Here is a 26,815-nt window from a genome sequence, read left to right as displayed (position 1 = left end):
AAATGGGAAATTTTCATACATTTTATTTTGCTTAACTATATCTTTAGCCTATATTTTTAACTATATCTTTATTTTTTTATCCATCTTAGTATTTTTCAATTCATCATTTGTCTATTTGAAATATTATAGATTCAAAATTAGTTTTAAATTTACATGTAAAAAAAATATTTTTTCTTCCAAATGATTTTTTTTATTGATGGATAAAAAAATCAATTAATAAAAAAGTCAGTCTGAATTAAAAAGGAGATATATTAATAAAAGATTTGCTTTTACAGATGAATGGACTCTGCGTTTAATTAAATGAAATCGTCGAAATTTTGGATTTCTAAACAACGTATGTTTTATCAAATGTCAAATTCATAATTAGGCATTTGAACATTTGAATCGAAGGGATAGCATATTTAATATGCCGACTGAAATCATAGAAAATTATTTCTGAAAAAAAGTATCAGAATTCGGCAAATACTTTGTTTGTATACATCCTGCCCTTTAAGAATATTACATGAGCCATGGGATTCCAATGATCATTAATAAAATTTTATTTCCTACACATTTCATATCCCATGCAATTTATATCTGTAGAATCTTTTTTAATTAATAATGAATGATATTTTATGTAACCCATTTCCATATTGCCAATATATTTCCATTTAGAAATACCATCCATTCATTATAAGTCGTTTTCTTTACTACAGCACTGAAATTTCTCTTATCAAAAATTTTTGTTACTAACGTTTTTCGATAAATTCCTTTTCCAGTGCCATTCACAGTTTGTTTATGATATTTCTTTTCATTCCTATCGCTAATATTGACATAAGCTCTAAGAAAGATATTTTATAACCATCTTCGTATTTAAAACACTTCAAATATTTCCATTTGTCTTCTAGTGAATTTTTCCTCGTGAAAGTTATCGTATTATTGCTCCTAAACAAGATATCGCCCAAATTTGAGAAGTTATATATGTAAAATTGAATCTCCATTTGTTTGAAATTTATTAAATTTCAGATTCCTTGCCAGAATTAAACATAATTTGATACATAATTTCCTTAAAAACTAAAAGGATTAACTGCACTATTAAAAATCTATGATCCCTAAAATGAGCATCTCCATAGTTTAGAAAAATATTATTAATCTGAAATTGTTTTTTATTATTTTAAAATTAAAAAATAGCTTTTTTCTGATATAGATTTAATTTTCGTTTCTAATTTTAGCCAATATTTCAAAATTTATGCGCCTTTATTTTGGTAATTTTAATCAATATTTCAAACGCTTTGTGCTTTAATAGTATTTACAGTATTATTGAGAATTTTAAATAATTTTATTTAGTTCAATATAAGAATTCAAAGTCGACTTCGAATTACCTGTATTTTGCTTTCCCTTTATATAGAGATGAACAGATAGATGCATATAAATTTTGATAATGATATAGATAGATAGATAGATAAATAGATACATATATATATAGATAAACAGATAGATAGAACAATCAAAAAAATTAATGTGGAATCGCGGATACAGCGATTAAATAATATTAAAGCAAATATTAAAACAATTAATAGGATAAAACCTGAATGCAGGAAAATATATGAAATCAAAGAAAATATAAAATATATTAATTCACATTCATATTATTATGAAATCGTATGAATGAACATGAATTGATCGTTGAGGAACTGAGCAGGAATGATTTGAAAGGAATAGTTTGAATAGGTTCATAAATTTCAATGCTTAGCATAAAAAGTTCTGATGCTTGAATAATGACAAAAGAAATCTCAAGACATATGTAGTTCAGAAACCCATAATTTCAGCGATTTTCAGCGATTTTCAGCGATTTCAGCGATCGTTTAATTCAAAGCATGGCCCATTCTTCTGTGAAAGCGACATTTTCTTAATGCGCCTTCTTTCCAGTCATTAATCAAAAATTACTTGATGTCGTATCCACCAATCAAAACCCAAAGAATAAAACTCATTTCGTCAGCGGGAAAAGTAATTTTTTTCCACTTGTACCCAAATTTATAATTTCTTCCGGAGGGATCTTATTTTCCTGTTTTCCCTTTCTTTTTTTCTAAGATTTTTTCTCTACCCCTCCCCTCACACCTCTCCCTTTTTTGCGGGCTCTTAAAAACTTTCCATATTAGCAGGGTTTTCCGAGTCCGGGTCGGCGTGTAATCCGGGAGCTTTTCTGCAGCTTTTCTCCCGCTAATTCCTTTTGGTGTGCTCACCCACCTGAAGAAGAGGACCGGATTTTCGGTCCGGGAAAAGGAACACCCAGAATGTCAATAAAAGTCGTTTTCTTCACCACCGAATATCTTCTTATGTATTTTTTTTTCTTTATTCTCTTATTTTCTCGCTCTCTTTTTCGTCTCCTAGATTCGTCATCTCGGTACTTTTCCCAACTCAGCTTACATTTAAAAAATGTAACAAAAATAAATGAAAGTGTGAGGAGGGAGTAAAAAAAAGTGAGTAAAAAAAGTGAGTAGAAAAAAAAATGAGATTCACCCCAGGCGTGGAGTGAATTCACGTGGAAGTACATAAAATCCGTAATAAAATGAGAAATGAAATGAATAAACTTATAAAACGTGAGTAAACATGTTAAAATCCGCATATGAAAATGTTAAGTCCGCATAAAAAGCGACGTCATTTTTGTGATTCATTATGAAAGTCTTTTGAGAGCTTATTGGTGTTTCATGAGAACTCATAAAAATGAAATCGAATTCTTCAACCTTCTTTTCAGTTTGAATTTCTTCCAATATCTTTTATTTGATTTTATTTTTTTGTCATTTTACATTTGTGAGTTAGATGAGATACCAATGCTCGCTTCCAAAAATGATGTAATTAGAATGCCCTGGATATGTATTTCGCGAATCAAATAGTTTCGAAAATTCATTCTGAAAAATAAAATCATCTTTAAAAATTAATATGTGTAAATATTAAATATTTCCGTTAATTCTATAATTATTCACAAAATTCGTTAAAATTATATATATTTAAAATTTCGTACAAAATTCCTTATTATAAGTTTAATTGATTTCTAATATTTCTACTCAAATTATTATATTCTAAATTTAGGAAATGATAACACTAATTTTAGTTAAATCGCTACATACTTGTATTTTTTAACCATTAATTACACAATAACCATTTTTATCTTAAAAAGACAAATTAAATCACTTCATTGAGACAATTTCCCTTTTTTTTCCATGAAAAAAAAACTATTATATGCATGTATACGATAAACACATGAAAAACCAAACAAAAAAGCCCGTACAAAAACAGAAATGTAAGCAATTTTCTAAAGAATATTATATAATATTACTGTTAGGATGACGAAATATCTCCTTCATATACATAAACATGTATTTTTTGCATAAAGATCAATGTTAAAATATAAATAATTACGTCCTCTAAAAAACGCTACATTAAAGGTTTAAACAGTTATAAATTTTAATATATTATCCATAAAATATGTACAAAATTACAAAGTTTTGCATGTGTACAAAATTACAGATCTAAGAGGAAAACAAAAGAAAAAGGAAGAAAAGCTTCAATTGCCTACACATATTGAATGACTACATAAAAGTTTAGGCAGCTAAATTAGTCAAAACCCTGTTCGACGTGCATGATATTGTAAACCATTATTGTAGATTGCAGACAATACTAAAGAAAAATGATTATGAAAAAAAAATGAGCTTTGAGATTATTTTTTTAAAAATTCAAAGAATATCGTTTTTATTAAGATGTTTCTTATATTATTTTTCACATTGATAAAATGTTATTGTTGGAAAAGATGGTATTTATTTGAAATAATAAATTCAGATTAAACTTTTTATAGATTTTAATAAAAATATTATACGGCTGAAAAACTGAATCTATCGTCAATTTGTTTCTGTAATTAATGTGTATTTTTAAATATTTTTCTGTGCATTTGTATATAGTATTTATAAACAAACACAAGAAACTTATGGAATGAAGTACAAAAACCAAACAAAGAGAAAACAATAAAATATTATTTTGGAATACTGTTCATCGAGAAAAAAAAATATTTTTTTGATATTCGAAAAGATGTTTTTTGACTGGAAAATGGCCAACGAAATAACCTTGAAAATTAAACCTTATCCCTCCACAAAAATGTAAAGGGTATTTGACCTAAAGGTGAAAAATTAGCACATATGTATTTTAGAAAGTTGAATTGTGCAGTTTGGGGTAACTCTTTTATAAATTTTATTTAAAATTTTCATGTTAATGCCCAACAACTTGCAAAAATATTAAAACGTAAAAAATAATTTTTACTTTATTTTGAAATTTAAAATATTATCATTTCAATGATATGCATTTTTTATATTATAATTTTTTCTATTAGAATTGTATTGTCTTTTCTATTATTAATAAATTAAAAAAAGTATTTTAAGCTCAATTTACAACAATATATTTCATTTTCGAGTTGGAACATCGTTTTCATTCTTGTTACTAATATTTTGCTTTGGCTTTTCCTCGTTATAGTTTATAAAGTTATGAAGATTCGGCCTACTTTTCTATATTGAGTGGATTTCTATATATAGTATGGTTTTAATACTATTTTAGAATCCAAAATGGTGAGTTGGCTCTGTTTGGGAGTGAATTAATTAGTATAAATTTAGAAAAATTGTTGTACTCAAAATTAAAGGGATTTCAAAATCCTGTAATGGCGAAAACATTTTTTAATGATTCCCAATTTTTTTATACAGTTAATTTTTCCTGTGATATAACTGCATGTTCGGAGATAGAAAATTAGAAAAGGGCATGGCAAAGGGAACAGAAAAGTGTAAAACTCCTTAAAATAGTATAATTTGCGCATCTAATATTATGAGTTCAAAAATATTACGACTTAAAAAAAGTAATTAATTCGACATATTATCACTTATTTATCTATTAAAATCTGAAGCAGAGAAAGCATTATGGTGATGTTACACAAAAAATTCAAGAGATATTTTTAGAAACCATTAATCCTAACGAAAGAACTGGTCGACAAAAGCGGTTTGCATAAGACGTTGCGTTTAAAAAAAAACCTTAATGAAGCTCTTGATCTTTTGAAAATCAGATAACTAATTCTGAAATTGCATATAGAACAAATAAGGATGGAGGAAAAAAGTATATATATATATATATATATATATATATATATATATATATATATATATATACAAAAGTATTAAATCAAGTTAATAGGAAAAACAAAAAATCAAAAAAATTAAACCAAAAAAATTGTAAAAAAAGAATCCGGCCTGAAGACTTTTTCAAGGGTCACCCTCAGGCAGGGATTCAAAGAAAGGGATTTTTTCTGTGAGGAAATACAGACATTGTCTAATAATGATTCCTCGTGACCCGAAAATCCCCTGAAATTATGCTCAAGAGATATACCATTTTAACAGAAAGGAAATATAAAACAACAAATAAGAAGAAATTAACCACAACAAAGTAAAAATACAATAACAAAAATAACAATAAAAACAAAAAATAGCACTAAAATTAAAAATTAAAAACGAAAATAATTTACCGCTAGTTTTTTAAAAACAGGGAATCACAATCAATAGTTTAAAGTTTCCTTGACTGTTGATGGTATGTACTGGTCTTTTCCTTTTTAATTTTTAATTTTAGTGCTATTTTTTGTTTTTATTGTTTTTTTTTGTTATTGTATTTTTACTTTGTTGTGGTTAATTTCTTCTTATTTGTTGTTTTATATTTCCTTTCTGTTAAAATGGTATATCTCTTGAGCATAATTTCAGGGGATTTTCGGGTCACGAGGAATCATTATTAGACAATGTCTGTATTTCCTCACAGAAAAAATCCCTTTCTTTGAATCCCTGCCTGGGGGTGACCCTTGAAAAAGTCTTCAGGCCGGATTCTTTTTTTATATTTTTTATAATTTTTTTGGTTTAATTTTTTTGATTTTTTGTTTTTCCTATTAACTTGATCTATTACTTTTGTATCAATTCATCTGTGTTTTAGAAGTAGCTGCAATTGCGCTCTCTAAATACTATGAAGTTCCTTTTTGGTTTTAGTTTAAATAGGTTATAAATTTTAGTTGCGATTTCGAAACTGTTTTTGTTTCGTTTTCATTTTAGTTTCGTTTTCAAACTTTTTCTTACTTAAGATTGGTTATATATATATATATATATATATATATATATCAATATGCTTGCGTAAATAGAAGAAATATAGTGATAAATATATACCCGGAAGTGAGTACCACCTATACTGTAAATCTAAAATGTTACTGTGGAAACAATGCCATGATTAGTTCTATGAAGTAATTTCATTTGAAAAAAAATAATTAACGTTTCACTATATTTTTTATGAAATTATTTATCGTCTTCTAATTTACTAATTCTAATAGCTTCTTCGTAGAAAGGACAGGTTTCAGTTTCTTTGATTTTTTTTCTTTGCGTTTACAATATCACGCAAACATTCTAATACAAAATATATATTCGTTTACTCTTTAGAATTGGATTAAAATCCGAAATACGCCAAAGGAATTTTAAAATAATTTTTAGGGTTTTCCTCTCATGTTAATTTAAACTTATGACAATTTTTTTTCTCGGATCAATCAATTATTTTGAGTATGCATCGCAACAGTCAAAACATTTATACGCATGAATGAGCACTTTTGTAGTCATAAATTATTACTGATGTTTTTATTTACACAATAAAATAAAATAAAATAACATCCTAAGCATGGTTACTTCTATGCGAAATAAATTGCAGCAATAGGAAACAAAAAATAATAAATGAAATTCTAACAATAACAAAAAAAAATGTATCTTTGTTTTCCTCAAATTATATTTTAGCAATTATTGGGAATTTACATGGTGCTGAACATGATGAATGTATGCATTTTTCTATATATGTCATGCAAACATTATAGCTAACATTTCAAGCGTAATTTTTTTTGTACTTGGCAAACTATTACTCTTATAAATAAATAAAAAAAAGTGATAAACAAAAATGCGTTAAGAAACATATCATACAATTTATGGAAAAGAAAGATAACATCAATCATTTTCACTGGGATGTTCCTATGAAGTTAGTAACTAATATTTGAATAACTTATTCATATATTAAGTATAAGTTGAAATAACATGCATATTAAAGTAACTATTCTCACATAATTAATTTTAAATGTTATGAAAAATTAATCATTTACGTATTTTAATGTGGTGACGAATCGGAAAATAGTATTAAACAACTTGTTTAAGTAAATACTTGCTTCATACAACTTCAAGAAAACCATAAAAGCCAAAGTCTGAGTTTGATTAATTTTACACTATATTTATAAAATCTATATATATAAAAAGAACTGCTACAATTCTTTTGACCGTTAATATTCAAGCTAGTTCTTTCCTTTTAATACCGAGGAGTTTTTTTTTCATAATTTTCCAGATGTTTACGAAGGAACAAAGCAGCAACCATATTTATTTTACTAGCTCTTATTTCCTTCCAGCCTTCTGTTGTTCGGTAACAGAAAGCATAAACAGATTCCAGTATTTATTCCCCCGAACTGGTTCCTTTATTTTTTTTCCCTTCTCATTCTTCTTTTTCTATCTATCCTCTCTTTATTTCGCTTTCAAATAATGAATACCATCTAGCCAAAAGGAAAGAACGAAATATTTGCTTGCTTCATGCAAAAGAGAGAAGGGAAAGAAAGGGAAAAATAAGGGAGAGAATAAAGCAAAGGAGAAGAATTAGTGAATAAGATGAAACAAGAAGAATAAAGAATAAAAATAAAAAAATAAAAAGAAGAGATGCATGTCTGAGAAAGCGAGGATTAAACAATGAAAAGATTCCCGAAGAACAAGAAGTTTGGTCGTAAAATTTGATGAAACAAATTAATCCACGCTTTTAATGCGATGAAAAACTCTCTGGAGGGGATGCACGAGCAAAATAGAAGGAAGGAAAAAAAAAAGAAAATCAGCAAGTATTAATAAAAAGCTCTGGTATGCTAGGCCACTTTACTCACATGGCATATTGCGCTGTTACACTTATCTTGCCTTGTACGCTTGCTTTAATTTCAAGAATTTTCATCTAATCTCATCGCAAAATGATGACAAGACATAGAAATTAAATTCTTTAAATTTAACATAGAGTGCATTCTTCGTAGAATGAAAAATTAGAGCTTCGTTCTCTCAAATGATGTTCGTAGAAATAAATTCACTTACATAATTTAATAATAATTTTATGTACGAAAATTGAAAAACATAAATATGTTTAAAATCTTGAAAAATATTTTTAAAAAACGTTGAAAAAGTGTTTTCTTTAAATTTTACCGAAACTTGAATGAATGAATATAAATTCTTCAACAAGCTTTCTATATAAAGAATGTTATATTTCATTCATGGTACTAAAGTAAAAAGGGAAACTGTGAATGTAAAATGGAAGGTAAAATATGAATTATGAAGGAGATTGAAAAAAAATGTAAACTTATTAATCAAAAGCAGAATATAAATGCAATTTTATGCATGATTATGTTTGGAATACCAAAGAGCCATGTAATTTGATGTACAAGAAAATAAATGTAAATGTAATCTAGTATAAATTAAATAAATGATATTTCACATATTTGCCTAGATTCGTTTGATGCAGTTTTTCATGTTTATGAAATTAATTTGTGTGATATTTTATAAAAAAATATTAAGAACATGCCCTTGGAATAGTATGTATAATTGGTAATAGTATTATGTAGACGAAGTATGGGTGATTATTTGGAAAGAATAATGCAAATTAAAAATAACACTCAGTATAGAGAAAAAAATATGAAAGTTATATCCTTGATTGATGTAAAGGAATGGAAAAAAGACTATTATATAAAGTTCGAACTTAATATTTTATGTCACCTATAAAAAAACATAAAAATATGCGAATAGTATTAAATTGCAGTCTATCTAATTATGCATGAAATAACTGATTCTTTTTCCTTTTAATAATATGATATCAATAAATCAGTTATTTCTCTACCGATTTCATCGAACTTTATTGAAATCACGTGGGCACTAACTATTCCTACACAATGTTATCTTGTTTATGTTTGTTATTTCAGTTTATTCCACTTTCTATAAAGCAGCATTTAAATAAAAATATTTTTTTTGTAATAGTGTGTGGCTAATTTGCTTAATATAAAACTAACACGTAAATTTGACTTGACAAATTTTATTTATTTTTATATAAAGTGAAAGAGAAGGAAATTAAAAATTTAATTTGGTTCTTCACTTCTCTGATATATTAAAAAATTGTAGACTTCTTCTCCAAAATTTTATCGTATTTTCTGTAAAATAATTTAGTTTTTAACATATCTGAGATTGACTTTTATAATGCAAGCAAATGCTTTTGTTTGCTTTAACCCTTTAAAGGGCCATTTTTTTTCTAGTCATATTATGTTAAAACATTTTTAGGCTTGAAATTAGAATAAGAAAAGGAATTCATTTAGCTTTTTAGATAAATTAATTTTAATAATTAAGTAACAAATCAAGACACATAAATTTGTGTGAGATAAAGAACTGAAGCATCTAAATTTCTGACTTAGTAAAACAATTTGTCAGAACTTATGCCAACCTACATAATTTCATACAAAGATTGATAAATTTGGTGGGAAGCATACTTCCCACGGCCCTAGAAAGGGTTAAAATAATCATAAATTATTTCCAATAGCAAAATCCTCCATCTATATTTTAATTTTCATAGTTTTACTGCTTTCCAAATCTAGCATCCATTTGCACAAAATAGTGTATAACATTTTCACAATGTTGTTATATGTTTTGAATGTTATACAATATAGTGAAACTATTATAACAATGCTGTCAGACATTTTATGATTATGCATTATTCGAAATGTGTGCATTAAAAACGTTCTAATGCCACATAATTCTAACATTTTCTATCTATTATTATTCCTTTTTGCTCTTAATTTTTAACTTGCTTTAAAATTTATTTATAATTATAAACATAATGAATTGCATACTGGTGATAATTCGTCATCATTTGTTAATTAAATCTAGAAAAGCAAGACAATACGCAATATACAAAAACAAGTGCATCATTTTGCTTATAAATGATTGACAACGTATAGAAAGAAAGAAATGATTTGATTAAATGTTGACTTCTTTTTAACTATTTATTTATTTATTTTGAATTCAGGTCTAAAATGTAAAAGTCTTTACTCCCAAAATTTTATTGCAATATTTTCTCTTTTTATACATTATGAAGTATATAATTAGTATTTATTGCTGATAATATTTATTCTGTTTATCATTCTGAGAAAGATTTTTCCTAATATTTCTTTAAAATTTCAAACTGTTAAAATATTTGAAAGATAGAAATAAAATATATTACATTGCCTTTGATAGAGTAATTTTGTTATTGTGTGCTATTCAAATCACTTTTATTTTATGCCATTCTCTTATAATTCCTTTCTTCTATTTTCCATTAGAAATTCTGCAATGGCACAGATTTTAAAAATAAAAATGCCAGTCAATTGCAATTTATTCTTGCGTATTACGAAACATTTTCTAAAGAAAAACATGACTTTTATATATTATACTTTGAAATTTCAAGCAGTATTTCTCTTTGGGAATTCTATTTCATGCAAATTCTAAGTTATATTGCCAACATTATACTCTGTGGGATTTGAATATCTGAACCAGAAAGATTTTTTTAATGCGAAATAACAGAGACAAAAGGAAAACTTAAAATTTAAACATCTGAAAATATTGCAGAAAAGGGAAAACAATATTAAATATTATGCAAATTTGTGTAGATATCTCAAAGAGGCAGATATAAGCAATAAATGTTGAATATATTTCTTTCTTGCTTGCATACATATGCTAAATTCCTAGTGTATAAAATTCCTTTGCTATTCAAAGAGAATTTTAATTTAAACTTTAAAAAATATTGCTTCCTCATATTTTCTTGTAATAGTTGAAATATTCAAACACATTTAATATAGCACTGTTGTACAGATTCTGGGGTGACTATCTTTTCTAGTACTAGCAGATGAATACCTTCCAGAGTGATTCATATAAGACAGAGTGTACAGAAGAACATACACGCACAGGTGGGAATTTTTTGATTGGTAGACATATGAACCTTCCGTGTTGATAAGCGATTTGTTACTGTATATAAACTATGCATGGTCTTTTATAATTCATCTCTGATACTATTGGAGGAAGTACATGATGCATTTGTTCTCAGCACTGTGATTTTTAGCTGATGAGCAGACTTGTGAGTGACCAACTAAAAAAAACAGAGTATGTTAACAAATTTACAGGACTAGGTAAAAAATTTTTAACTGAAAGTTGTGTATCTTGTAAGTTGATAAAGGATTTGGTCACTGTATATAGGCTATACATAACATCTAAATAATTTTCAGCTTCTCTCAGTCGATACGTTTTATGAAATAATTGTTCTAAAGCGATTTCAGCTTCTCTTTCGGTTCAGTAACTGATAGTTTTTCTATAAGGGCGTTATATGTTCTCGTAAAAGCTGCTCGCAGCGGAGCTCTTTTGCTTTTCACTAAATCCATAGTAAAAATATTATTTTCCGTTTTCACAAACAACTCTGTCACGCATGCCATAATATAGGGGACATTTTCATAACGAAGTATTTCTGCACTGTTCGTAAATACATAGCCTCTGCTTCTGTTTAAAAAAAAAATAAAAAATAGAAGATTCTATGCAAGAAAAATTAGGAAACAGTTTTCTTGACTAGTTATTCATTTATTCACATCGGGTCACTCCTTATTTTTATACAATTTCCAATAAGAAATTCCACATCAGGGTTACTAATATTTCTTAAAGACGATAAAAATTATCTTCTTCATAAACTATAATTTCAGAAGAAGCTCTCTGGGTTTCCGCGTAATCGTTAAAATAAATTTGTTATACTTTTCCTCGAGAGCTACTCATCGCTCTCACTCCACGTGAAGGCCTCCTTTTCTCGACTGCCAAGCAAAATTAGAAATCTTTTCTCCATAACTTTCAAAACAACGGAAACACGTTGCCATCTGGGGTTAGAAAGGGAAACTAATCCCGACACTTTCATAATGTGGGTGTGAAACTGTTGCAGCATGTTAAAATTACCCTCAGCATTTACATTGTATGATTTTTCTTCTGAAAAATGACTTTTTGATATTTCAATATTGATCAACTAGAATAGGAGCTCATTTTGTGCATCTGTATTATATATTTGTTAACTATCCATTATTCAAAGTTTCTAGATATTTTATTCTTAAAAATGAATCGAAATCTTTATTGAAAGATGATCAGCGTAGAATTTAAATTTTGAGGTTAAGTAAATTCACATGCATTCTTCTACTGTATTAAGTTGCTACCTTTTTTATATTTAGAAAATAATTTAATCAGGAATAATCAGAATACGTGAAATGGAAGATCTAAGATTCTTAGAAATGTAGTCACCGATAATTATTAATAGAATTTGAATATTGTATATATATTTTGGATAAATGTTACCACAGAGATGTAAAGAATTATGCAGCTAGTTTAAAGAAACAATTAAATGTATTAGGACGAAGCAACTCACAACAATACGAGTGATCTCGGCATTTATGCACATATAGAATATTCGAGAAAAATCTAATTTGAATAGTTAAGAACGATCTAGGACCATCCAGACCTTAGATAAACAATAGATAACATTTTAAATAAAATAATTCTAGTCTGTGGATAAAACACAATGGCTGAACACAAACCACGAACCAACTGAGCCTCGGCGATTACTAACTATTCCTATTTGTGCTGTATTATATAAAAAGAAAGAAATCAGATGGGGTATATTTTTATTACAATGCATAATGATATACTATTAAATAGTTATTTTTGTGCATTTTGTACTGTCGACTTTTTATCAAGAAAAAATTAACAACTTCGATGAAATTTTAATCAACACTTCACAAGAGAGAAGTTTTGGCTAACAAGCTTAAGAGGAAATGAATAAAATGAAATCTACGATAGCAAATTTCAAGTGATCAAATGAGAACATTGTTATTTTTTAAATCATTATTTGTCTGAATTAATTTAATTCATTAACCAGTTTAAACGGATTTACGGGAGCTCCAAAGAGACTCCAAAACTTTTTTGCTAGTCAAGAAAATATTGAAAATGAAAATTGCCATTTATGCTTTATTTATTGCCTACGCGATTTCGAGGTTCAAAGCCCCCCGAAAGCAATATCATGTTCTCACAAAAAGGAATGCCACGTTTGGAAGCTGAATAGCTAGCGTTTCCGTCGCAATGCGATTTCCAAATGATAAATTATTTGCCAATATATTTTTAAACATATTCATTTATATAGAATTTTTTATGAAAACAATATTTTTGTAAATATAAACTGCTATTTTCTACTTTATGAGATCATGAAACAGTTTCATAATGGATTAATCTTAGAACAGGAGTCAAATCCTTCAATGTTTCCCACTTAAGAATGAATGAAGTGATATTTACCCATTGTGGGAAAGAGAAAATACCTTTTTTCAAAACTGTTATTAAACGCGAGTGAAGTTTTTTTTTTTTAACATATTATAAAAATTAAATTATTTAATTTCCTCCGAAAAAATTACATTTCATGAAAATAACAGCTATGATGTCATAGTTCTACGTCAACCTTTTAAAAACGCATCTGCTGTCAAAGAATCATACTTAATAATAAAGCTATACTGGTAAAGCATGCCAACCTTTTAAAAACCCATCTGCTTTCAAAGAAGCATACATAATAATAATGCAATACTGGTAAAAGCAAGTAAAAAATATATGCGACTAAAAGATGATGATGAAAATTACCATTTATACTTTATTCATTGCCTACGCAATTTCGAGCTTCAAAACCTCCGAAACAAAACAACATAATGTTCTCACATGGTAATAACCTTTGAATATTTTAGATAATAGTAAGAAAATATGAAATTAGGGTTTAAAGATAGTTCTATGAATGCTCTTATAAGATTTTTCATTACCATTTGCTCTCATTAAAATATTTCTTATCACGTTTTGCAACGTGCACGGTTCAATTTGAATGTAATTTTGGAATATGCATTTCGCATTTAAACTTCAAAATGTAAAATTTCACTTTAACTTTTAAACACAGCTCATTTATTTGAAAATGGAAATTCAGCCACTAGAATCAAGATAAAAATTCTTGAATAACTTCAAATATCACCAATTAATTAAAAAAAATTCTATTTACACTTTATAATCGGAAATGGCATTAAGATACCAATACCTTTCTAGGATGGACTAATTCAAAGAGGATATGAAATCTCAGAATACCTAATCAGGATCTAATAGCTATAGAACTATGATATGGAATCGATAATAATCACATTACCTAAATTTTCTTATGGATCATGTCACTCCCTGGTAAGTTGGGTCTAAGAATGCGATGACAAAATGAGTCTGAATTTGACATTTTCGAATATTATGTTATATCATCGTAGCTTTTTATTTTACTCATAGTGACTAGACAATTTTGTGTGTGGACTTGTCGTTATGATGTGTCTGGAAAATAACTGTCGCTTCTATAAACCAAAGCATTCACATTTCATGCATTTCGTCTAAGCTACACTGCCTTTTTAGCATTCCAAACAGCATTTGGAAAATTGCAATATCTAGTTGTGCTTTCATAAATGGTTTCTTAATAGGTAACAAAATTTTATGCCATACAGATTTTCTAAAAATAAAATGCACTTCAAATCCTGTGTATTCAATATTTATATATCAATTTAAATATATTTTCGATAAAATATAAATGAAATATTTTATATATTTCGATTTGGCTCATCAGTAACCAATAAAGAAAAGCATGACGTAGCTATTTTCTTCAATATTTTAATAACATTTAAGAATCGGGGTTTGAAAGATGGCACATCGATTTAATAATTGTAGCAAAGTTTAACAACTTAAAAGTATCTTAACTGTTATCTTATTTCATTACCCTTGAAAAAATAATTATCAATTATTAATATCGTTTTAGATATAGAGTTTGAAAAAAAATCTATTTTTTTCTTAAATATCTCTTTTAAACAATTTTATTTAATTTCAAGCTTCATATTTATGATGAAGGAAATTTGTAACCGAATTTTACTCTTCTAGGATTTAAAATTTTTACATTTGATTATTCTTAATATAAAAGAAATATTTTATTATTTTCCGTTTCAATAATTTATCAATAATTATTAAAATTTGATTCCATGCAAATGGTGCAACATTTTGATAAATCTGAGACCAATAATTAATTCAAAATTTGAGAGTATTTATAAAAATAAATTCTAAATTTGAAAGTAAACAGTAAAAAAAAATATGTAATTTTTAATTATTGGCGTGAACTTCTCTAAATTGCTTTTATGAAGGTGATTGTTGCTTTAACATATTGTTTTTTTTTTATTGGAAATGCATTGCATACTAATATTATTCTTCATAGTTTAATAATTAACATTACCAATATCAATTTATTTTTGGTATAGCTACAGTCAATAACAACTCAAATTAGATGTGCATAGGACTTTAATATTGTCCACACTACCAATAAAGGGCATAATAAGTCTTTCAACAAGTCATATGCCTGTTGAAAGAATTCTTTAAATGATAAACCTTTTTTTTTTTTAATAAAGACTTTTTTTAGATAAAATTGTCAATTAAATTACTTTGTACGCGTATTAAGACATTAAAAAAGTTCACCTTCGTAAGAAACGGTTATGATTTACTTCTAAACAATAATGGAGAAAAAGTTAGAAAAAAATTAATAAGACAAAAATTAAAATGAAAGGATGCATAAAGTTTTATTTGTGTCCATACTAAGTGTTTGATATGAGTAAGGTTAAGCATAAAGAAAATATCCAAGTGGTAGTGCATTTCAGAATTAAATGAAGAATTATAAGGCACAGAAAGTAATAATTAAAAAATGGATGCACAAATGTAGTACTGTACAATTTGAAATCTCTACTTATAACTTATCAGCGGTATTCCTAGAGAACAAAATGTTTTAATTCCCTGTAAAGTTTATAAGGATTTTAAATTGTGTTCTTTTTCTTAAATTTATATGAATCTTAAATTGTACCTCCTGGGGAACAAACTGTTGTCTTAAGTTTTGCCTGTATTAGGGCACGGATAGTTTTAAATAAAAGTATTGTGTTAAGATGAGTGTAAAGTGGACATCCGTGTCATCACGATTTAACTGATTATAGAATTTATATGGATAAATTGTACTATGTCTTCTTTTGAAAAGCTAGTTAATTATTAATTTATGCTATACATTTTCGTACTTAAACCTTATTATTATGATTTATTTTCCAAGCGAAAAAAAACAAGTTTCTGATTCATTTCAAAAATTTATATTTTTAATAATATACATTATCATATTTTTTCATTAAAATATATATATATTATATCTACCAAGTCATAGTTTCTTTCTTATACACATTTGTATTTTTCCAGGATGTTTCAAAACTATAATAATGCCATTGATAAATTATTAATTTCACTTTTTTTCTAATTATGTTTTTTTCTTCTGATTTCCAGGAAAGAAAAGTGCTTTCGCTGTGTTGTGATATATGAGAAGCATCCAAATGTACTGCAATATAGAGAAAGTTAGTACAGACTCTTTTCTATTATGAATGATAATTCTTCATCAGTGTTTAAAATTATTTTTTGAAATGATAATTTCACATTCTAGAATAGGCCATATTTAATGAAAAAAATCCATTACTTTTACCTATAAATTTAAATTTGATGAAATACTGATTTAATGTTCTCGATACTATCATATATGTTGTAGATTCATATACAGAATCAGATAGAATGCGTTTTTGTCAGTAATAATTTAAAAGATAATTATAGGCAACAAGTGAAAAGAATTTAAATAATTTGTTAAAAACTAATTTTAGAGATAAAATAATTTTTACAATAAATTATTAGTGGTTTAGTAGTAAATAAATTATTGGATATTTCATGTTCATTCTCCGAGATGAAATTCATCTACTTTAATTCATAAATACGGCAGAACTATTTCTTCTTATTTTTATTTAACCGAAATAAAATGGAATTTAATCTTATGTGGAATGAATGTAATGATTAACACAAGATATACTTTTTCTTACCAAAAAAAAACATTTTTGTTTTTTTAAATTCTTAATGAATAATTCAAAAGAATTAAAATGCTTAGACATAGTTTTTTTTTTTTGATAAATATATAAATCGCTCTAACTATAAAAAGCCGTAATGACGAACACTTGCACATTTGAAAAAGGTTTAGATGAAATAAAGTTTATTCCTGCTGATGCATTTCTAAAATGCAATGATGATTGTTGGATTTATTTAAGATATAATTGCAATTTAATTAAACATATTATGAAAACATAGAAATATGTATCATGATATGAATTGATTATTAATGATATATTAAATGAAAAAATTGAACTGAAATATGAATTTTTAAATCATTTATTATAATTATTTAATTTCAATTAATTAATCTATTTTAAATATTTTTTTTTCTCTTGTCGAAGTTCTTCAATATTCAGTTAACAACTTTCTTTACAGCGTGTATTCAACAAATAAAGAATTCTACAAATATTAATTCCATCAAGAATATATCTCAAAAATCAATGCAACTCTAAAAGCTGAAATTTTTAGATTAAATCGGAAGCTTAAAACAACTTACTTTATTAAATTAAATTAAACTGGGAATCTATTCTGCGACGATAAAACTAATTCAAACTTTCCTATTCACAATTTATTTAAGTATAATTACATTAGCGTCCCTTTGTAAAGTACAAGAGCTATTTTGAAAGACAATCGTAAGCTTGAATCACAATCAGGTAACAGAAAGTGCTCTTAAGCAAGGCTCTTTCCACCAAGAGTTTACACCACAATTATGTATGGATGTTGGACCCAAGACCTTAGATTTAATTCTCACCACAGCTATATATTGTTATGGATATTTCTGGGGTTCCTTTCCGATTTATTGGTCAATGAAACAAACAGTCCTTTAGCAGAAAATAACAACAACGTTTATTAAACACGAAGGTCACGATTACACAGATACGACAAAATATACAGCCGAGACGAACACAGGCAACACATAACAGCACGCTACAACAAATAATTGCCCACTAGTAGTAATCGGTAGTAATAACTACCACAGTAAACAAAGCGCCCGGACAGAATTCAGCAGAAGGAGGGAATTTAATTAGCTTCACTTTACGGTCTCTCCAAACGTCTGCAATTCATCACTGTCTCCTCGCTTTAGCTGTATCCAACTGCCAACTACTACTCTACTGGCTACTCCTTACACGACTCAATGCTGCTTCCAAAATAAAGACCATGACTCGGCACACAGCTCAGTTCATCAATCGCTTGAGCTTCACATAATGCTTGTTCTTCTCTGGACTGATTCAACTATCCCCCTGTGGCTTCGCTATCATTTCGACGATTCGATACATGACTACGTCTGCATTTTGAGACTGTCTGCCTTTTATATTCCCATGGGAAGGGCAGAGAAAGTTCTGGACCAATCAGCTGTATCTCAGTTCTTATTGGCTCAGCTGCAAAAATTCTGGAAGTTTCCAGTAATATCTATTTTGTCGGTAAAGTAGCCAAATTTTTCGTCAAGTCGCCAAATGGTCACCAAGCTCTGAGATCACGGACGCGGCGCTCGATGAGCATCCATCAGAGCTAGCTGACTGTAAAACGGTCTTTCCTCTGATTAAACTAACCGTGCTGGGAAGCAACATTACAGATTTGTAACGATATGGTTGTTGAATCCATGACCTGGGACATACTAGGCATATGCATGGGATGTGCTATTGGTTTCAGTATAATTTTAAGTAATATGTGCCAAACCTAATAAAAATAATAAATGCGCCTAATAAAATAAACCTAAATAAACCTAATAAAATGTGTCTAAAAATAAAATGTGCCAAACACTAAAAGAAATCAGGAATTGAAAAAGTAGCTAGAACTCCAGTCTTGTCCAGTAGCGATGACTTTGATAAGAGAAAAGATATATTGGATTTATCCTTGATTCATGTAACATTCAATGCATATTTGAGCCCAGCTATCTAAAATTCTTCTTTTAGTTGTTCTCAAAGTAATGGCACAGAGAAATCTATCACAATCTTACTTACCTAGAACAATGAAAAGTCGAATCTAAGTCTAATCTAATCTGATAAAACAGTGATGCAACATGTAATTTAATAGTGTGGATAACCTACTCATTCTTCTAACAGAACCATTTGTAAAAGTTACGATATTTTTCTGAAAATAATCTTTATTTAACTTTAATAAAAGGTTAAATGTCAGCGAAATGTCAGTTTTGAGATAATTAATTTTATCAATCTGAAAAAAAATTACGCCTTTTTTAAATTTGCATAAAAGTGAAATATTTTTTTTTTTACAATAAGATATGTGCATTTGATATTATATCTTTAAATTTAACACATTTCGTGATAGAAAGGTGTTTAAAAATCTTTTTTCCCTGTCATAAACTAGTTCTTGTAAAGAAAACGAATATCTAAAGTTTGAAAAATTATTGATCATAGGGAAATGGATTTGCATTTTTTTTCCTCCTTTCAAATTTTAGTTTATCGACCAGTTAAAAGGGAAAAAAATAATAAAGCAGTCAAGCTGAAGAAAATTGTAAAAGTTTTTCATTCAGTTTTGTAAGTTATGAAGTGGTGAAACCTTAAAGCAAGTTGCATGGGCAGTTTTAAACTCTTGACGTCACTTCCACGAAAATGGTTTTTCTTCACACATGTATCAACCATCAATAGATTTTAGGTGTGTATATATTTACATTCTCTCTTGTAATGGAGAACTCGCGTGACCAGTTAAGTACGAAGAGAGAAGTGGTTTAAAAATAAGAGACTTCCCCTCTTTTATATATATATATGTTCTTTTTGTGTGTGCTCGAAGCGTGTTTCTTTTCTTTTATATCCACACTCTATATAGCTACTGATAATGCATTTATCAAATGTTGAATTTTGTACCGTTTACGATGTGGACTTTCAGAAAATTCGTTTTCAAGTTAAAATGTATTGATAATAGGGTATCTATGCAATAGTGTGCTTTCAAATTAGTTTTTAGATTTATCTTTTTAGAGTGAATATATTTGACTGTAAATGTTTATTTTTCAAGCATACTTATCATTGTGATCGATCATTGCATTTTATGAAATGCTTGGTATCCAATAAGAGAACAGAATTTTAATATGTCATAGTTCAAAATGGATCGAGAATAAATTTCATTGTTTTAACATAATCTTCACTTTTAGCTCTGCTTCAGGCAGTTTCTGTGATATCTTATAAAATTCTAATTTTTAAATAGCTGATCCTTCTGACTTAAAAATAAATTCTTGGAATATTAAATATGACTTATTTCTAAAGCAAGCTATAGTATTAACTTTTCTTAAGGATGTACTCTCAAAATATGTAATGGGACATTACTCTAAATATCATTATAATGATAATTCACATTACTTTAATTGTACATAGGAACTTGAACATTTCTTAAACTTTTAGCTTTTTTTTAACTCTTATATTGTCTCACGTGTGGTGTAGATTTTACAATAAATCACATTTTAATTGAATACCTATCTTTTAATTCTTTCCGTCTACACTTTTTTAAGACTTCGTCATTAACTTTACAAGACCTGGTGGGAGAGAAATTCCACCATTTTTAAATTTTTAAAAACTATTGGTTTTTATATTTGTATCTAGTTTTTTTTAACTCCTGCTAATGCTTGATTTTTTTACATCGTTCTATTATAGCGTTTTTATTAAATTAGTGTTTCATATAGAACTATTAACATGCTTGCACATTTATTTTCTGCATGTGTATTTGGATACCTTTCTATTTATATTATAATATGTGTGCTTTTATTGTCTGCCCTGTCTTCTTACCATTTGCTTGGCGCGGCATGGCCAAAAATGGCTTTTGCGTAGAAAAAACCAAACCAACCAACCAACCAACCTTAACTCTTATATTTTCACTACAATGAATATTATTGATTTGTATTGATTATAGTATTTGAGCAATAACTTTTATTTCAATGTGATGTTAATTATAATCATGCTTAAAGAACACATCATTCATGAAAATCATGAGATATCCGTTATGTATCATTTTTTTTTTAGAAAATCATTCCAACATCTTTTATTAACTGTTGGATAAAGGGATCTAATATGTTAATTGACTAAAAAAACATTTAATAATATTTTTTATTTGATAAGAAATTATTTTATATTTAAAAAAATGTGAATGGAAATGAATGAAAAGAAAATTTATTTCAAATGCTAATACATTTCTTGTACTCGAATTTTTTTCTTTAATATTTTGTTGAATTTCGCAATAATGTTCAATAAAAATGAAATATGTTATAAATTTTAAAATATTTTGGATTATGGAAAAAATTTATTAAAATAATAAATGTAATAGCATGTTGATGAAATGAATACTATCTGAATAAATATGAAAGGGAATGTGTGAATAAAAAAAGACATGACTTTTTTATGCACTATTTTGAATCTCAGCCTCATCTAAAACCAAACTTTTAGCAATGATTGGCGGAAATCTTATGAATAAATGGAAATTTTATAAAATATAAATTTTGCAATAGGATGTGTGAAAATAATCTTCATTTTGCAATGAAAAATAATAGTCAAATAAATTGAATTGCTTTGTTATTTTCTTGAGTCTTAAAAGCAATTTAAAAGCATGCATTTTAAAATCAATTTTGTTATACTGTATTTCCAATGAAAACATAATATTATAGAGTCCGCTTTTAAATTATGTGGATAAGTGCAGATATAGCAATTTGATTAACACTTTTTAATCATTTTAATAGAATTGCATAATTTATTTCTTTATATTAACAATACTTCTCCAAAGAACATTATTACATTATAAATAAATATAAGCAATTTAAAACTAGCATTAATTATTTACGCAAAAATTTACTTCAATGCTAATTAAAAAAATCTTTTACCCGCATATTAATTTAATAAAATATTGCGAGATTAAATTCTTAAAGTTAATTGATTGGAAGTTATTAAATATGATAATACACCAGTACATTTTTTTCTTATTTTATACAGAGTTCTTGGCCTAAATTCAACAAATTTATACTTCGTCTGACTATTTACTCTTTCGATACGCTTCAGTGTGACGTTTGGCGTTTTCTCAATCAGAAAAAATATCCCTGAAAAGGAGAAGGTTGCACTTTAAATAAAATATGTATGCTGCACACATTTCCACAATAGATGACCTAGCATTACATTTGGCAAGGGCAGAAATATTGAAAGATTTTTATGACACCGTATAAGAATTAATTTCAATAAAATTAGTGAAAGGCGGTCATATCTCCCTTCAAATAGTTTTACTTAATACATTTCAGAGGAATTTTTGAATAATTTTTATAAATTATCATAAAATTCTATGCAATTCGATGTAATTAACACATTGGTCACACGCCATGGGGGTAATCAGTGACTAATTATTTCAGTATCGACGTGAGAGTCATAGGCGGTCGACAAAGTCGAGCTATCGTTCAGAGCTGCTGGACGCACTGTCTGTTTATTTCAATACATAAAGCGACCGATGCGACTCTTCTTTATTTGCAGCGATTTGATATGACAGAGCAGAGTAATTAAAAGAAATATAAAATATGCCTATATATAATAAAATTACTTTATTAGGGATGTAATATTGCAGTAGTGACTACACATCCTAACATATTCAAAATGTACCAAAATAATAAAATACTAATTATAAAATAAGAATGAAAACTGTCATTTTTCAATTAATTAAGATTATTTCTGCAGCGATCAATGCACTAAAATTTTAAATAAAATTTTCCCAATTAAAATTACAAAGCGATAAATGAATTTATTCTCTGTATTCGACATAAATTTATTCTCTGTATATCGACATAAATTTATTCTCTGTATATCGACATTTGTTCAATGGAATACATTTCTTCAAATATTCGTTTAAATAATAATATAATAATTCATATGAGAAATATTTATGACTTATTAGTAGCATGCGTTTGCAGTAAAGACTTGGTCCAAATAGCGTATATCCCTAAATAAGATTAAACTTATTTGCCAAGAAATTCTGCACTAAATTACATCATTTATATTCAAACATCATCAGGAAGTTCCCGAAGAATTAATGACTCAGCTCAAGATTATGAGGCGATCTAAGAGGGTCTCACGTCTCATATTTACATTTAATGATAATATTATAAATTTAAGTTCGAGCTATAGCAAGCACACTATTATCCTTGCAGAAAACTTAATGTTTAGTTTCCTTTTTTAAAAAAAATAATGATCCTTTAATAAAAGATTTTTGTTTTAAATTTCATTCCGTCCTCCTACCATTATTACTTGAAGTGTAAGTTAACATCAAGAACAATATAATTTGATTAACATTAAATAAATAAATATTTTAATTTTTATCAGTGCTAAAATCGAGTTAATATAAATTTTGAGAATATTATGAACTTAATACCTTTCAAATAATGAAATTGAGAAGTTCCATATAAATTTAAAACGAAATGCAATTTTTGCTTTTGAAAAATGAATTAAAATATTAACGTTCGCCAATTTTCAGTTTTTCTATGAACGAATAAAATTTTAAAAAGAATGGGAATAGTTCTTCTTTCAACATTCTTTTACACATTAAGTTATTTAATTTCTTATATTTCACAGGTATAGATACATAGATGAGCTCTACTTTTTAAGGATATCCGTCCCAAAAGGTGTATTTCATGTAACAATATTATGCCATATTTATTATGCATAAAATATTGTAGTTTTTTTTTTTTTTCATTTTATTGAAAAGCACGTAGATAGATGCATTATATATAGTTTGCTTTTTGAAAACTTTCGATCCAAATTTGGGGTAATGATCAAATACAAAATTTCTTCCATTTAATTTGTTGTCGTTTTATTTATCAAATTCGCAAATTAATAAGGAAAACACGGCTTTCAAAATAGTGATCAAATACAAACTTTCATCCTGCTCATTTGCTGTAGTTCTGATTTAATAAATTGATGGAAGCGATGCTGAGGAAAATGATGGAAAGGCAGGCTGTTTTTTCAAATATATATATATATATATATATATATATATATATATATATATATATATATATATAATATAATGTTTATGATTCAGAGAACTATGAAACATAGATGCAATCAAGATATTAATACTGAGTTCCTAATTGTTCAAAATATGATTTCTTTACTTATTTACTGCACTAGAAAAAAAGACTTTCGTTATAATATTCATACAGTCTTATTAGTTTTATTAGTTTAGCCCCTGAGTTTGAAAAACTTATTTTTAGAAAATGCCTGTCTGTTTGTCAAAAAGATAATTCAAAAGGCTATTGAGAATACAATGTAATATACGGTCTTTACTGAAAATTTGCAGATTTCCCACAAATTTAGAACAAAATCTATTCTAAAGAAGACTGTCTGTCCGGCTATTCGAGTAAAAGTTAATACGATAACTATAAATAGAAAAGAAGTAGGAAGACAGATTGAATATGCATATTATAGATGCTTGTCAAATTTAAAGTCAAATGCGAAAAGGGATTGAATACTGTCACTGAAACCTGGTATCTCAAAAACGGTATGGCTTAAATGTATCAAATTTGGTACGTGATTAATTTCTACTATAACAGTTCTGTGTCAAATTTTGAATTTTAATCGACTGGAAAAATCGATTTTATCACACAGATTTGATTTTCGAATACAATTAACCACTGATTTTGATAAAAATACTAAACTCAGGCCAAAGTTTAAGATTTTCAACTGTTATACAATTCTACCATTCTCTTCATTTTATGCATCACAGATTGTTTGCGGGTGGGGAAGGTGAGGACCTAACACCTCCCTTAGAAAATATCCGAGGAAGTTTTAGAAGACTACTCTCGTTGGTTATTTTCGGCTATTAGTTAAAAAGAAAGAAGTTTTAATCGAACTTCAAATTCATAAATTTATTCATTTAATAGCGGCAGTTTAATTCAAATACTCTTTTTAAATATGAATTTCATTTTTTAAGAAAAAACAACTTTTAACTAGTTATTGCAGTCTCGATTATGAATAAATTTATTTTCTTTTTGAAAATTGGTAAGTAAGCTAAATAAATAGGATATTTAAAAATATATATATATAAAGTTCTGACTAGATAAAACGCTGTTTGTTAAATATATATATTTTTCCTTTTTTTTAATGATGAATAAACTTAGCGTCATACTACAATGAAGCATTCGAGCATATATTTTAAGAAAGTGTGTCTGTGTGTTGATGGACTTGGTTTGGTGCTTGAAATATATCTGTAATTTCTGTGCCTAATACTAATTATCCTTGAACCTTAGATTGAAAATTTGATTAAAATCCATCATGTTCACATACATATGAAAAGATTTAGATAATATATTTGACCTCGATGTTCTAAGATGATTAAATTTACCAGAATATCGTACCCAGAATTATTGTCAATTTTATTAAGAAAAAAAGATTAAGAAAAAGAGAATAATTTTTAAAAAGGCGCTTCACTTATTCAAATTCATTTTATTTCCGTCGCCTTCTTACTACTCATAAATTAATATATAGTTATAATCAAAATGTTACAGAATTCTCATAATTAATATTTAAAAAAATATTTAATACGCTATTTTTACATAAATTATTAGCTATTATTCTTAATTCCTGAAGAGCTGTCAACGCGTTTTTCAGAAACATATTTTCTGAAAAGATTATGTCTTGTTGCTTAGCAACTAGAAGAATTGTGTATTGCGCCTTCTTTTTACAAACTCTTTCTTGAACAAGAAAGTGTTTCAATAAAAATTAATCTCTTAATACAAGTAACTAACAAAAAAAATATTAAAAATACGTAAGCGCCTTTAATTTAATTAGAATATGCATTTTTGATTACTTTGTCTCCATTCAATTATAAAAATTCTTATTACTTTTTTCATATAATTATGATGCATATCATTTTGTTCTTGTGCCAAAGAATTAAATTAAATGCAGACAAGTATTTATAAAATGGTAATGAAGCATTCATTTCACAATATTTTCAGAACAATTGTTTTTTTCGCAGTTACTCTCTGAACTGATTTGACTTTCTGCTTAAGTAATATTCATTCTCGGATTGTAAAATGTGATGCTGCGCCTGCTTTTAGATGTGTTTATTTAGTCCAAATTGCAGTGAGAGGAAAGATGAAAGAAGGAGATGTTTACATTCAAAAATAAAATGAATTCGAATTATACGAAGAGACGTAAAAATTGTAGGTAACTTCTAATATTGTTGAAAAAAGTTACTAATTCATAATAAAATGCATAAGATCTATTTTTATTTATTGTGAGGGATCTAAGCATTAAATTATGATAAATAAATAAAAGATTTATGTTCGTAAAATTTGTAAATTCATTTTTTTATAAAATAATAATAATTTTTTAGGTTAAAACACTTTTTATCAAAAAACTGAATGAGAAATAAAAATTTAGAAATTAACAGTTGTAAATAATCTCAATCATATATAATGATATTATATAAATTATTTTAAAGATATAAATGAATTGTATCATAAAAATTTTGAAAGATTTTTACAGCTTGAATTAGCTATATAATCAGTCAATGCGCAATTTTTAGTTATAATAAAATAAAATGATAAAAAACGACAGAATACTCATGGAAAAAAACAAAAAGAATGAATGTCTAATGGAGGAGAAATCAAGATCAAAGAACGAGGAAGAACTTCGAAAATG

At 27.1% G+C, this 26,815-nt stretch overlaps 1 protein-coding gene across 1 annotated transcript in view; it reads left to right on the top strand.

Annotated features, from left to right (window-relative positions):
* LOC129968954 (uncharacterized) overlaps positions 1-26,815 on the top strand; it is a 356,033-nt gene that overhangs the window by 283,771 nt on the left and 45,447 nt on the right. Inside the window, exon 3 of the mRNA XM_056083325.1 lies at positions 16,554-16,621. Coding sequence (XP_055939300.1) covers positions 16,554-16,621 — 68 coding nt within the window. The remainder of the gene's footprint in view (positions 1-16,553; positions 16,622-26,815) is intronic.

This window comes from Argiope bruennichi, chromosome 5 (assembly GCF_947563725.1).
Source record: "Argiope bruennichi chromosome 5, qqArgBrue1.1, whole genome shotgun sequence".
NCBI lineage: Eukaryota > Metazoa > Arthropoda > Arachnida > Araneae > Araneidae > Argiope > Argiope bruennichi.
The sequence above is the reverse complement of the archived record's forward strand: the minus strand, read 5'-3'. Positions and strand labels throughout refer to the sequence as shown.